Below are 14,165 nucleotides of genomic sequence, written 5' to 3'. Positions count from 1 at the left end.
CCTTAGTGACCACTCCATCCTCTCCAAGTTGAGTGGAAACGAGCCAGTTCTCCAAAATCTCCATCAGTAAAGTCCAGCGTGAAAACAGAATTCAGTCTGTCCTTGCATACCACTCCATGGAGAAATCTGAATTCTTGGATAAGACCAATTAAATGCTTCACAAAACTGACCAGACTTCCACCGTTCCGGAGATGCTTCCAATGGAGTTTACCAGCGCATCTGAGTGTGCACTGCAGCAGCTGCAGCAGCAGGATAGGTGAATGCAGCATTCTTTGCTGCATCTGCTCCCACTCTGCTATTAAATGTAACAAAGCCAACTGGCTGTTGTGATGTTAGCTTGATCAATGAACCTTCATATCCCTTAAATGATAGAAAAACAAGATAAGGCTTGTGTGGTTTAATGTCTCGAGGAAGGCCACTGGCAAAAAGCATACTGACCTCCTCTTCACTGTTGTTAATTTCTTCACTTTTCGTGCTTATGACTGGGGAGCTGATTGAATCCATTGGATGAGGTTGTGGAGGGGTGTGTGGTGGTCCGAAGGCATGAATGGAGAAACTCTAGAGAAGATGTCAGCTGCTGAAATTATCTTTGCATTTTCCCTCTCATTCCTTCCTTGCCAAGGTGGTTATCAGTATGAAGACAGGCACACATTTAACGACACTAAATTGTGTCTGCCTATTTCAGCATTCTCAGTCATCTTGAAGTCTGTTACTCTGTTCACTATTTATGACATTATCAAGTTTTATACATGCAGAATATTGTAAAATGTGTTCTCCAAAGGAAAATTCCCAAATAAAAGTCAGAACTACAGTGGGAACTTTGGTAGAGATCAACATTCTTTGAATTTGCAATATGAAGGGGGCCAATGAAGTCTTAGCAATAATGAACAGAACTGAAACAGCTCAGCCCCGAGTTCAAGTATGGGGACAGCAAACATGAGGGAACACAACTTTAAAGTGAGGGGAGATAGGTATAAGACAGATGTCAGAGGTAGTTTCTTTACTGAGAGCGTAGTAAGGGTATGGAATGCTTTGCCTGCATCGGTAGTAAATTCGCCAAGTTTAAATGCATTTAAGTCGTCATTGGACAGGCATATGGACATACATGGAATAGTGTAGGTGGGATGGGCTTCAGATTAGTATGACAGGGCGGCGCAACATCGAAGGCTGAAGGGCCTAAACTGCGCTGTAATGTTCTGTGTTCTATGTTCTCATATTCTCCAGAGAAAGTTAACAAAACATCAAGCTCAAAATGCACTCTTCCTTTTGTGAACACTCTGCATTAAAAACACAGCAGCAGCAAAGATATTTTAATGCAATACTCTCATCTGGCTAAAGCATGACCAGTGACCCAATTGTTTTTTTCAAAAGGCATTGCAGAATTTCAAACAAATCAGGCACTCAAGGCACTCAATCAATTTGTTTTAAGGTTTCAAGTTTGATCATTTTTAAAAGGACATAATGTTGTACAATTTCATTGTAAAAACAAAATCTTCCTCATTACATAGCAGACAAAATATTGAATTGAGATCCTGATTCAAACGAGGCAAAGCAGTTACTTAAAGGGATTTTCTGAACCAGTACTTTAACAAACCAAAATTTTTAAACATCAAAGACACTGAGCATGGCACAATTTACATTGAAACTTTATTTTTTCAACCCAAGTATTAGCACAACCTTAATTTCAGCGTTTCTTGTTTTTTTGCATCCTCTTACTGAAATTACACTTATAAAAAGAGAAAGCCCTCACAGAGGACCACATGGCACCACAGTGTCAGCCATTCTCTTCTCCCAGAGGAAAGACTTGCAGAGCCTCAAATTTGGCCACTAGGGGACTTTAACCCCTTTCTCACTTTGCTTCTCATGGGGGCTCAAACCGCAATCAAACACAGAGGACTCGAATCTCAAATAAACACAAAGGATTCGAATCCCACTTAAACACAGAGAACTCGAACCCCTGTTTGTCAGCACTTTGGGGACTCGAACCCCAAGTAAACCCAGGGGACTCGAACCCCAAATAAACCCAGGGGACTCAAACCCCAATACTGCGCTGAGGACTTGAACCCCAATATGGAACGGAGGACTCAAACCTCAAACTAAGCCAGGGAACTCGAACCCCAACACTGCATGGAGGGCCTGAACCTCAATTAAACCCCCCCCCCCAAAACTGTGCAAAGAACTTGAACCTCAATTAAACCCCCTCAATACATCGCAGAGGATTCAAACCCCATATTAACCCAGGGGACTAAGGTCCTCTTCAAAGTATTGGGGTTTGAGTCCCCTGGATTAATTTGAGGTTCAAGTCCTTCAAGCTTTATTGGGGTTCAAGTTCCCTGGGTTAAATTGAGGTTTAAACCCCAATACTTTGCAGAGGACTTAAACCTCAATTTAACCCAGGGAACTTGAACCCCAATAAAGCTTGAAGGACTCGAACCTCAAATCAACCAGGGGGTTCAAACCCCAATACAGTGTGGAGGACATGGACCTCAATTAAACCCCCCCCCACCCCACAAATACTGCCTGGAGGACTTGAACCTCAATTAAACCCCCTCCATACATTGCAGAGGATTCGAACCTCATATTAACCCAGGGGGCTCAAATTCCAATACTGTGCAGAGAACCTGAACCTCAATTTAACCCAGGGATTCAAACCTCAATAATGCAGGGAAGACTCAACCCTCAAATTAAACCCAGGGGACTTGAACCCCAATTTAACCCAAGGGACTCGAAACCCAATACACCTCAGAGGACTTGAACCTCAATTTAACCCCAGCCTCCCCAGTATAGCACAGAGAACTCAAACCTCTGTTTGTCAGCGCACTTGAGAAACTGTGTCTTTTGCCTGAACTAATTACTAGTCGAGGAGCGATCGAACGAGGGGACTGCCTCCAGCACACAGGAATATCGAGAGGGACCAAGGTTAAATCTTACCTTATGGGGTCATCCATCTCGAGACACTGATGTTCTTGGCAATTGCTGACACCATCCAATCATAACTATTCGTTTGGATCCTGTCAACTATGCCAATATTGTCATCCCATTTCCCCATCCCCATACCGGTCGAAGCAAAACGCTCAGAGACACAGTATGGCTTTGCCTCCTTCATCTTTATTCCCGGCCCTGGAGGGAGAGAGAATGATCGCCCATGTGCACAGAGACATGAGTTCTCGGTCTTCCCTTGAACAGCAGTTTCTCTAATTATATAGTCATTTACAGGAAGGAGCATCCAGGTAAGGCAATGTACATATTGATTAGTTGCCCATTACAATCAGTGAGTGTTAATAGTAAAGATTAAGTCATCTAGCGTTATACAATTAATGTTCTTTTCTTGGTTAACTGGCTTCGCATAATAAATGCTTTTCACCTTGTTAACTGACTTTACATACTGAATGCTTCTCAATCTTGTTTAATGGCTTTATATAATGAATGCTTTTTCACCTCGTTAACCACTACCCTTGCCTCCAGCACCTCATTATTTACTGCAAGTTCTTATCTGACCCAAGTCATGCTAGTTGAACCTTTTGTTTCACAAAAGTCTAAACTTAACTCTTTCCCTGCTCATACCTTATACACTTTCTCATTCCCTCCTTTTATCATTTCATGATATTCCTTTATATTATGTGTCTATCTGTAAAACTTCTTGAAAAACAGACATCGTAATCAATATCGTTTACACTCATCATAGAGTCATCAAGATGTACAGCATGGAAACAGACCCTTCGGTCCAACTCGTCTATGCCTACCAGATATCCCAACCCAATCTAGTCCAACCTGCCAGCACCTGGCCCATATCCCATGGCTTAGTTGAGTATTTAAACTTCATACTAAGTTCATAGCTACTGCTGTAAAACTTCTATGGTTCTCTAAAACTAATCTTACATTTTTTTAAATATCAAATTTCTCTATTACGAAAATGACCACTATATTATGGTGTTACTTTTACCTATTTTATTTTGTGCTCTATGCAATATGGTCAAATTGAAGGAGAATCAGGATATTTTACTTCCTGGTTTTCAGTCTGTGAGAATTCTTCAATGTGATTGGCCTACTCTGCTTGCTGACAGCATTGTTGCTCGTCACATGAGTCCATTTTCTTGGTACCAGATTTCAATTGGCCTCACGAAAGAGGGAATTCACATTAAAGAGATCATTCGATCTTTGTGGGCAACTTTCTGGAAGCAAAACAGGATATGCCATAATTTCCCTGTTAACATAAAATCTGGACCTATTTGTGGAGACGCTTTGAGGTTGATAGCACATAGTTGTCCCAATCCTCTGATATTTTCAATATTGAATCGTAAATAAACAAGATTGGTGTGGCAAAATCACACTCATGGACTATTGAATTAACTCAAAAGTGAATAACAATGATATTTACATAACGCAGAAAATGAACATTTGCACTGTACTGTATGCTTCATCATACCAATACAATGCTCAATTGGAAACAAATAAAAGCAAAGCAAGAGAGACTGAACAAAAGAATAACTTAACTAGGATCTTGGGTAAAGTTAATTCAAATCACTGGAAGGTCAACATGCCTAGAAACAACTGTAACTTCAAAGCAGTCAATTAGTGTAAGAAGCAAATACATAAAAGAAAATACCAAGCCAAAATATATTGAAGAAGGAGCTATGAGACTATATTAACACAATTTTAATTTAAAACCAGCAAGAACATTAGACTGAATTTCAACCACTGTATATAATCTGTAAAAGTCAAATTTGTTAGATTATCTTTAAAGGTTCAATTTATAGGGTCGACTATCACACAGGCACTAGTTTTGAGGGGCTGAAATTCATTCTGCAGTTCGAATTACTGTATTATTAGCAGAAGTTGATTGGATCGCTCAACTTATCCCGGGTAAAGAAGTTAAATACAATGAATTACGGTAAAGGTAATTACCAGGTAAAAGCAAAAGAAACAAGGCTGAATTACTGTTAGGAAATTTTATTTGTACATACCAGGATAAAAATTTAACATGTCAAAGATTCATTGAAATCCTGCAAAGTCACACTGTTCAGCATTGTCATGGCCTGGTATAATGGTACACTTAAAATGAAACATTGATTACTATCGGAATATGTAAGCGTCTTGAACTTTCTCGCCAAATTCTTCCGTTTCCTCCCATTTACTCTCACATGTAAAGAACCTCAGCAACATTAACAAATTTGTCGAAGAATTAAAGATATATGTAGCTAATATATCACACTTCTATTAACATATTAGGGCACAATTAAAATGATTAGCTTTTTAACAATATTAACTTTTGCAGGTATAGTGAACAAAGTGCAATAAGTACCAATAGACTTAGTACAGGTCTGAATGAATCAAAACGTGCTGTAGTAAACCAAGTGGGCTAAGTATATTTATGAATGAATGAATGAAATTGGTAAACAAGATAGTAAACAAAGAGCAATGAGTAGAGTTACCAGTATGAATGAATGAATGTGATTTCATTTACATGGGTTAATGGGAACACGCAGTTTCCTTTGCAAAACATTTATGATGTGATATTGGAGGGTCAACCTTTACATGAGATGTATGGAAAATACAAGATTTTTTGGCCAAAAATAAGGAGTCGACTTTTACATGAGGTCGACCTTCACACGAGTATATATGGTAACTATCAAAACAGTAAATACATCTTATGATATGTCATAATGCATCTACTAAAAGAACAGGTCACTCATAACACTAACATTCGTTTAGTCTCTTCTTCCTTTTGATTTTCCTATCCTAGTCCTTGACCAAGCACCAATGGGTTACGATGACCTTCTCTGTGCCACTAACTAGACATAGTTGTACCTTATAGGGTCATGATATGAATGTTAGATTGAAAATCATGGCTGCAAACATTTAATATAAAGCAGTACTTCAGTTCTTGACAAAATGTCATCCTAACTTTATTTTGGTACATGCAAACATTGGAACTGTGATGACATGTTTACAGTCATTACTTTATGCAAGTGTCATACCCATTCTTCTATGGACAGTGTTTCTAATGTAAAATATCCAAGGAATAACAGTGTTATTTCACAATGTCCTCTCCTATGGGAATAGTGCTCCCTATGGGAATAACAACTGGAGGAACAAAAAGCAGACCTTTCATCCGATAAGTTGCGGCCACAATAATGGTTTTCTGGACAACGGAAAAAGTACAAAATGGAAAATAATAACTACCAATGCAAAAAGACTTCAGTGAAAATCCACAATGAAAGAGCAAGTTTTCAGATAACTGCAACAATGACTAATGTCACAAAAAAAGATCTCAATGGTTATTACATGTGTTTGCCCCTGGGGTGGGGAACTCCAAAACTAAAGGGCATAGGTTTAGGGTGAGATGGTAAAAGATTTAAAAGGGAGCTAGGAGGCAACTTTTTCATGCAGAGGGCAGTACATGTGTGGAATGAGCTACCAAAGGAGGTTGTAGAGACTGGTACAATTACAACATTTAAAAGGCATCTGGATGACTATATGAATAGGAAAGGTTTAGAGGGATTATGGGCCAAGTACTGGCAAATGGGACTATATTAATTTAGGATATCTGGTCGGCTTGGACACGTTGGACCAAAGGGTCTGTTTCCATGCTGTACATCTCTATGACTCAATGACACTTTAAGTAAGCAACCATCAATTAACATAAAATCAAAGTAAAATACAAAGATGCAAGGTTACCGATAATCATGTGACCATCAGAGGTACTATTATCCATGGCAGTTGTGCTTTCTTCTATCTCTCATGGTCTTCTGCTCATTAGAACACAAGCAAATCTTTAATTCCCAAACAGCATAAACCAAAGTGCACTAGAAAGTCACAGATTTAGCTTTGATTTTAATGGACATTCAAGCAACCAATAATTAATCTTATATCACAAAAACCTGTTACATAGAGAAAGAACACTAACAACTGAATCCCTATCAGGAAATCACAGCCTCACGCAAAAATATTCACTTTACAGACTTGATTTTCTTTGCGCTGAAAATAATTCTATGTGGCCTTTAAGTCCAACTGTCATTAGCAAAGAAAACAAAGGTATGCCTCAATTGGTAGTACAGATTAAATAGTGCTTAAGAAACTCAGGACGTAATATCTAATATTAGACATCTATGATTCTATAGTGGACAACACTTACCGAACAGAGCAGAAAGTAAGGACTGTAGGTGCTGACGATTAGAGGTCAAGAGTGTGGTGCTGGAAAAGCACAGCAAGTCGGGCAGCATCCGAGGAGCAGGAGATTTCCTGATGAAGGGCTTTTGCCCAAACTGTCAATTCTCCTGCTTCTTGGATGTTGCCATGTTTTCCAGCACCACACTCTCAACACTAACCGAACAATCCTAAAATAAACTAAAATGACAACTAATTTATGGCCATCAATCAGGCTTGCAGTGTTGCTTATCTACTCATTCCAGAAGCTATGTGCAGTTAAGTGTGAGGATGTTGAAATAACAGCACAGAGGCTGGTATCCTGTCACCAAGTCACCCTTTATTTGCACATGAACAGTCCTTGACTCTATACGGCCTCTTCAGAGTCAGCTATCAGAGCGCCAGAATCTCTGATACTCACCTTTTTATCTGTCAGTCAGTGCTCCCTATCTGGATCAGGCTAACACCCCCAGCCAGGGAATTCATATTGTATGAGGTCCAGCTGGCTGAACTGATTACAATCACTACAGATGAGTCAGTCATCCGCAGGGAAAGAAACAAGTCTTCTTTTAATGCTTTCATTAAGTTTATCAGAACAAGCTCCCTCACATATTCTACAAATCAACACCTCAAATATTCAGGAGCAAGTTGGCAATCAGCACCATTTCTTTTGAAGTAAAAAGAAATTTGGTGTTCTTACAACTGTTACGATGCATTCCAGGCAAAACGCTTTAGCAGTGCACCTCTCTTTCCAGCAATACTCAATTGTAGTTTTGTTAACCTTCATGAAATGCAGAAGCAAAATCAGGACCAAGTCCCCTTGCCTTGGTGGAATTATAAACAAAAGGTCCTTTTCCAACACTTCATATTTGCATCCTCTTAAAATCTTAAGGATTATGACTTCTGAAGCAAGCTTCACTGTAAAGTAAAATGTTGCAGCTGGTCAGAAACTGTGCAAAAGCTACTATTCTAATTATTGAGCTGGTGAATCAATTTTGGGACAATTAAATGAAGCTAGTTTGCTTTGGAGCCAATACAAAGAGCAAGTTGAAGTTTTGACTCAAGTTCTGTGTTTTCTCTATTAACCCAAGGTGCATGAGAGAATTAATTTTGCTAGTCAGTCTCAAAGAGTCATGCAACACAGAAACAGACCCTTCAATACAACTCATTCATGCCAACCAAGTTTCCCAAACTAAATTAATCCCAGTTAGCTAGTTTATTAGTTCGTCAATCAGTCTGCAGTTGCTGGTTTGGTTTTGTTTCATAGTTATAAATAGACAAAGTTTGCTGGTTTTCAATGAAATTTGAGAACATCATTATGGGTTGTAAGAATGAGCCTGGGAGAAGAATCTTCTTCTTCCGATAGGACTGACAACCTAAGTACGCTATTCAGCACAGTGGCTTATTTGTGGAAACCAGGCTTTTGAACAACTTTCTTGTGCTTGACCTTAAATTGGCCAGATTACCACACTTCAATGCAATTTTATCTTCTGTGCTGTTGTTTTCCAGTCATGACACAATTGCTTCTTTTTATTCTTTCACAGGATGTAGGTGTTACCAGCGAGACCAGCATTTATTGCCCATCCTTAATTATCCTCATGAAGGAAATGGTAAGCTATTCTCTTAACAACTGAGTGACTTTCCAGATCATGTCAGAAAAGAGTTAACAGTGACCTGCATTGCTATCGGTCTCAAGTCATATGGTCACCATTTCTGATACCAGACTTTGAGTCCAAATTTAGTCAAATTGCAGATTTGGAATTCCCCACCTATCATGATGGAATTTGAACTCATGTTTCCAGATTTTTCTTTCACCTAGGCCTTTAGATTCCAAAAACTGTTCTACAATAAAAAGACAAAAAGGATTTATTTACTTTGCGAGCCCAGTAACATTGATGCCTATTATTGTCCTCTACTACCTCAGTTGATATCAAATACTGGACAGCATTGCCAAAGAGACCTTGAGGTGCAGGTTCATATTTCCTTGAAGGTGGAGTCACAGACAGGATAGTGAAGAAGGCATTTGCCTTTATTGGTCAGTGCATAGTATAGGAGGTGGGATGTCATGTTGCAACTGTACAGCACATTGATTCAGCCACTTTTGGAATATCGTGGTTAATTTGGTCTCTCTGCTAAAGGAAAGATGTTGTTAAACATGAAAGGGTGCAGAAAAAGATTTACAAGAATGCTGCTGGGGTGGAGGGTTTGAGCTATAGTGAGATTCTGAATAGGCAGAGGCTATTCTCCCTATAGTGTCAGAGGTTAAAGGGTGACCTTATAGAGGTTTATAATATCATGAGCGGCATGTATAGGATTAATAACCAAGGCCTTTTTCTGTGGGTAGAGAATTCCATATCCAGAGGGCATAGGTTGAACATGATTTAGGAAAGATATAAAAGGGACCTAAGAGACAATTTTTCACACAGGGGGTGGTACATGTATGGAAGGAGCTGACAGAGGAAGTGGTGGAGGCTGGTACAATGACAACATTTAAAAAGCATCTGATGGCTACATGAATAGAAAGAGTTTAGAGAGATATGAATCAAATGCTGGCAATTGAGACTAGATTAATTTAAGATATGGACAAGTTGGACCGAAGGATCTGTTTCTATGCTAAACAGCTCTATGACTCAGTAAAGGCCAGTGCATGAACCAAGGATCTAAATGGTCCATCTGGCTTAGTAGATCACACACAAGCCCATTATTATCGTCATTCACGGAGAAACTTATAACATGCAAGAATTTCACAATAAGAGCTCCCCTGTCCATAATGGCTACCTGGGTGACTCAATCTTAAGAATGAGGGTATTTCAGAGTTCAAAGATGCAATCTTTAGCAAGAAAAGTATGACGGAAGTTATATTGACCATGTTCCTCCCAGATGTCAAATTTTCAGATGCTTTTACAAATAGTACAATAAGTTAACTATCACATGGCAATGACTCAGCAAACAAATAGTTCAACCGAGGCTATACTGAGTACAGTAATTTCAAGTTGGTGATGGCTGAATTCTAGTTAATTTAGTTTACTCTGACCGCCGATGCTTGTGTGTGTTAGCTTTGAAGGACAGGAAGAGGTTCAATTGTGATATCTCTCTGCAGTTGAATTACTGTGGACATTATTCTGGAAGTCACATAATAAATGAACACTGAAGTAGGCGAAAGTAAAAACTGCAGATGCTGGAGATTAGAGTCGAGAGTGTACTGCTGGAAAAGCACTGTAGGTCAGGCAGCATCAGAGGACCAGGAGAGCTGAGGTTTCAGGCAAAAGCCCTCCATTAGGAAGAGCTTGGATGAAGTATCAGAGTGGAAGTAACATTTGGGAAACATATTTTACTAAGGTCTATATATTCACAAGAGATCAGAAAGGAAAACATTGGCAGGAACAGCGGTAGAAGTATTCTACAGACCGTGTTTATTGTGAATTGGAGAAATGAGCTTGTACGTGCAGGAACACAACATTCTGACCAGTTGACATCCTGATATCTCATCCATCCACATGTCTGCAGCCATTTTATCAGGCACAGTCACATCTGTATGAGTAGGTGGATCTGAGTCAGGGGGAACACAGGCAGAAATGGAGAAGACTGGACAGGCATGTGAGCAGCCCCAGCCTCCAGGCACAGCCCCCCTGTTCTGGATAGAGCCTTGCCCTGGATAGTGCAGAAGCTGGAGGGAGCTGGGAAGCAGCATGCTGAACAAGGAGTAGTCAAGGAGACCACCAAGGAGGTGAAGCTCCATTTTATCAACTGCAGCCTCCACCTCCTCGGCCCCTTCATCCCTTGCTGATGATGGTAGCGGCATATACACATGCTGACACAGCCTGCTGCAGCTACATGCAATCGTGGGCTGAAGCTGCACAGGAGCTATTTGCCATTAGACATAATCACTCCATGTTCAGCCCAAAATATTGCAAATTGTACTTAAAGATTACATTTAAAATACCTACAAAGTACAAATTCCTATTTTGTTAAGATAAAAGCCTCAGATTAATATTTTCACACGGACAACAGTAACAAAGCATCATTGCCTACTATTTATTTTCAAAGATATGATTTGTGAGCATTTACTTTAAATAGAAAGCACCAGCATACTTAGTATTCAGCGTGACAGTAACTGTTGCTATGGTGCACTCAGTATTAAGTGACCTGATGAAATACCATGTCACAGCCATCTTCAATTGGTCCTATCTGCTTCTCTCAATATCTTATTCACTTTTGTTCATTATAATATGTCTTGGAAAAATAACCAAGTAGGAATTGTTTGGACTAGAGAATCCATCTGAATATCATATGCACAAAATTATTCTGAAACAAAAGATAGTGAAGAACCCATTGACCAACTCTTGCTCAACAACTTGAAACACTGGGAATATTTCCAAAACAGCAAGGAAGGCTAAAATGAGATTCAAGAGCTTTTAAACATGACAGTTTTATTTCGGATTAATTCAAAGATTTTCTTGCATCTAGTTAGAATGGCTAAACAAATTTCTTAATCTCAAATTGTCACTAAAAATGCAGAGGTACGAGAGAAAAAGAAATCTCTGTCCTGTTGTTGGAGCAAGAAATGCTTTGTACGGGGAACAGTTTAAATGCATCTTTTAAAGGAAACAAAAATTAATACTGAAGCAGAATAAAATGGGACTAAACAGCAGGAGGGCAGCTCTTGAACAAACTGCTAACACAGACTGAGACAAATGGTCAATATCACCATGCTGAAATTAATCCTGGTCAAAGCCATGTATTTAAGCTGAACTATTTACAACAATTTACTGAGTGCTAACATGGCGTTAGCACTGTTTTTCAAAATATTTTAAGAAAATATATTTTAATGTATGCATACCATAAGAAATTCATTTTAATGTGTTTATACAAAAGCAAACTCGTGCAGCCAGTGCAAACATTGCACTGGTTTGCAAACTCGTGCAAACATTTAAAACGTTGCTAACCGAAATATAGTTGCACCAGACCTTACTGGTGATATCAACAAAGCAATGCAACTACTGGTAGTGACAATCTCCTCCGAAATATTCTGCAGAGGATTAGCAGTGAACACCTTCGTCCATGCCACTATGATACAGAATTCAAATGTGCCACAGGGAAGAGTTTAGGAAAGCGCAATAGCAGTATTTCTCAGAATGTTAATGACCACTCGCGAAATGGCAAAAGCAAACACGTGGAGGAAACGGACTGCAATATCGATTTGGGAATGGTCGTGCCCGTTCGACAATAACTCACAAGCGTACTCATGCTTCATGCAATTCCCGATAGTTGTAAGATAAACCAGCGCCTGAGGGAGGCTTGCTCCAAAGGCGAGCCAGCAACACTCGAAATTCTTCAATTGCAAGAAGTCAGCAGAACAATGGCAATAGAATGCTGAATTTCCTCACCACTCTTCAGTAACCCGTCATGACATAGAACTGTGAAAGATCATGCTCATTGTTGATGTGTTAGTTGAGAACACAAGTGGCAACTGTTACTTACAAATAGCTACTAACTAACAACACTTCGGTCTGTAACAGTTTGCCAACATTTAACGAGAAACAAAAAAAAAACAACCGAAGCTCTCGATACCCAAGCAAGCAAGTTCCCATGCTCCAGGACTACGTGCTTCTTTCAATTGGTGGAAGAGGATAGCGAGTATTTTAGATTGCAGTGCACTGTCATAGCTGCAGTCAGCATGTTCAAAAGTTAGTTAATTTCACGAGATGTCAAAAAAAATTTGCTGCGAAGGGAAATCGAGTTCTCAATCTTGATTATTGTGTCCGGGGTGATGGGGGGGGAGGACACATTCACCATTAAGTCACTCACCACAACTACTATCATTTCCAAGCTGTGGTCGAACTTACTGATTCAACAGAAGTAAGCAGAGACAAAGCGTGTTTAAACCCTGGCCCCAACAAGCGCGTCGGTCTAAATGAGCGCTCTACTATTTTATTTTGCCTTGAATGGCTCGCAGCATGTCAAACAGACAAACAAAAAAAACTTTACCTGCACGCAGCAGAAGAGGAAACAAATAGATCACACACACAAAAAAAAATACCCCTTACCGCAGCGGCTGGAGGTCCAAAGCGGCCAAGTGTGGTCTGTCCCGGGTTATCTGGTGCCTGGGAAATACCAAGCAAGGGAGTGAGAGAACACACGCTCACCGCCCAGCGCTGCCAAACTCCTTGGGAAACAAACCCAAGCCGAACCGTCTGTGTAGATACCCCCCACCCCCCGCAATCCACGTGGTGGAGCCTCCCCAACCCCCTGAAGAGAGCGAATGTAAATTGGAGATGAGGAAGGGGGGGTGTCAGGACCTTCACTCCATTTGACCACCTCCTTTTCCTTCTTACCGATACGGTTTTAAGCTGCTCTGTTAAAACCCACTACTCAAGACACAACACCAATTAATCTCGGCTCCTTTTGTATTTTTTTATATAATTTAGAAATTTCTACCTGCTGGCCGGGGTTACCTCTTGCCATTTATTGCTTTGAATGTTGAAAGGCTCTCGCACTGAAGGGAGATCGGTGGAAGAAAAAATGTTATAAATTTGACTGAGTTTCGCAGGATATCATGTTAACAATGTTCATTAAAGGATAGAGGTTTTACCGTTTTTTTAAAAAAACTGGGAGATATGATGCTTGTGCCACTCTCTGCACTGTTGGAGCCAGCTGCTGGAAGCTGCATGTTTTAAACTCGGTGTGACTGTGTCTTGGGAAGAACACTCGCGCCCTCTTCCTACCGCTCTGCACAGTTGTTGCCAAAGTACACAGCGTTGCCCTTCTCCTGTGTGAGCTGAGCTAAAGAAAGAACGTTACTTCTTTTGTATAGCGCCCTTCATCACAGATGGAGATGCCAAAGCTCTTCACAGCCAACAAGGTGCCTCCGAAACATAGTCACTGTTGTAATGCAAGGAAATTCAGCAGGCAATCTAACCACAGTTCAATCCCTCAACCAGATGATGACAGGATTACCTTTTGCTCAGGTGCTCAGAGAATAAGTTGTTAGCAAGGGCACTCGTGATCGACCTCAAATA

General features: G+C 40.1%; 1 protein-coding gene across 15 annotated transcripts in view; it reads right to left on the bottom strand.

Annotated features, from left to right (window-relative positions):
- Nucleotides 1-13,682, bottom strand: part of greb1 (growth regulating estrogen receptor binding 1) — a 314,458-nt gene extending 300,776 nt beyond the window's left edge. For 7 of the 15 annotated variants that reach the window (XR_011955202.1, XM_072561922.1, XM_072561929.1 and 4 more), the window contains exon 1: nt 13,194-13,250. Coding sequence is in view for 1 of the 15 variants with exons in the window: in XM_072561932.1 (XP_072418033.1) it covers nt 13,585-13,611 (27 nt within the window). In the remaining 14 variants the exon portion in view is untranslated. Of the gene's footprint in view, nt 1-13,193; nt 13,343-13,584 lie in introns of those variants that run through there. The other 8 variants (XM_072561940.1, XM_072561941.1, XM_072561942.1 and 5 more) reach the window with 5 other exon arrangements.
- Between the last annotated feature and the right edge of the window lie 483 nt (nt 13,683-14,165).

Source organism: Chiloscyllium punctatum, chromosome 3 (genome assembly GCF_047496795.1).
Source record: "Chiloscyllium punctatum isolate Juve2018m chromosome 3, sChiPun1.3, whole genome shotgun sequence".
Classification (NCBI taxonomy): domain Eukaryota; kingdom Metazoa; phylum Chordata; class Chondrichthyes; order Orectolobiformes; family Hemiscylliidae; genus Chiloscyllium; species Chiloscyllium punctatum.
This window is presented reverse-complemented; position numbering and strand designations above follow the sequence as displayed.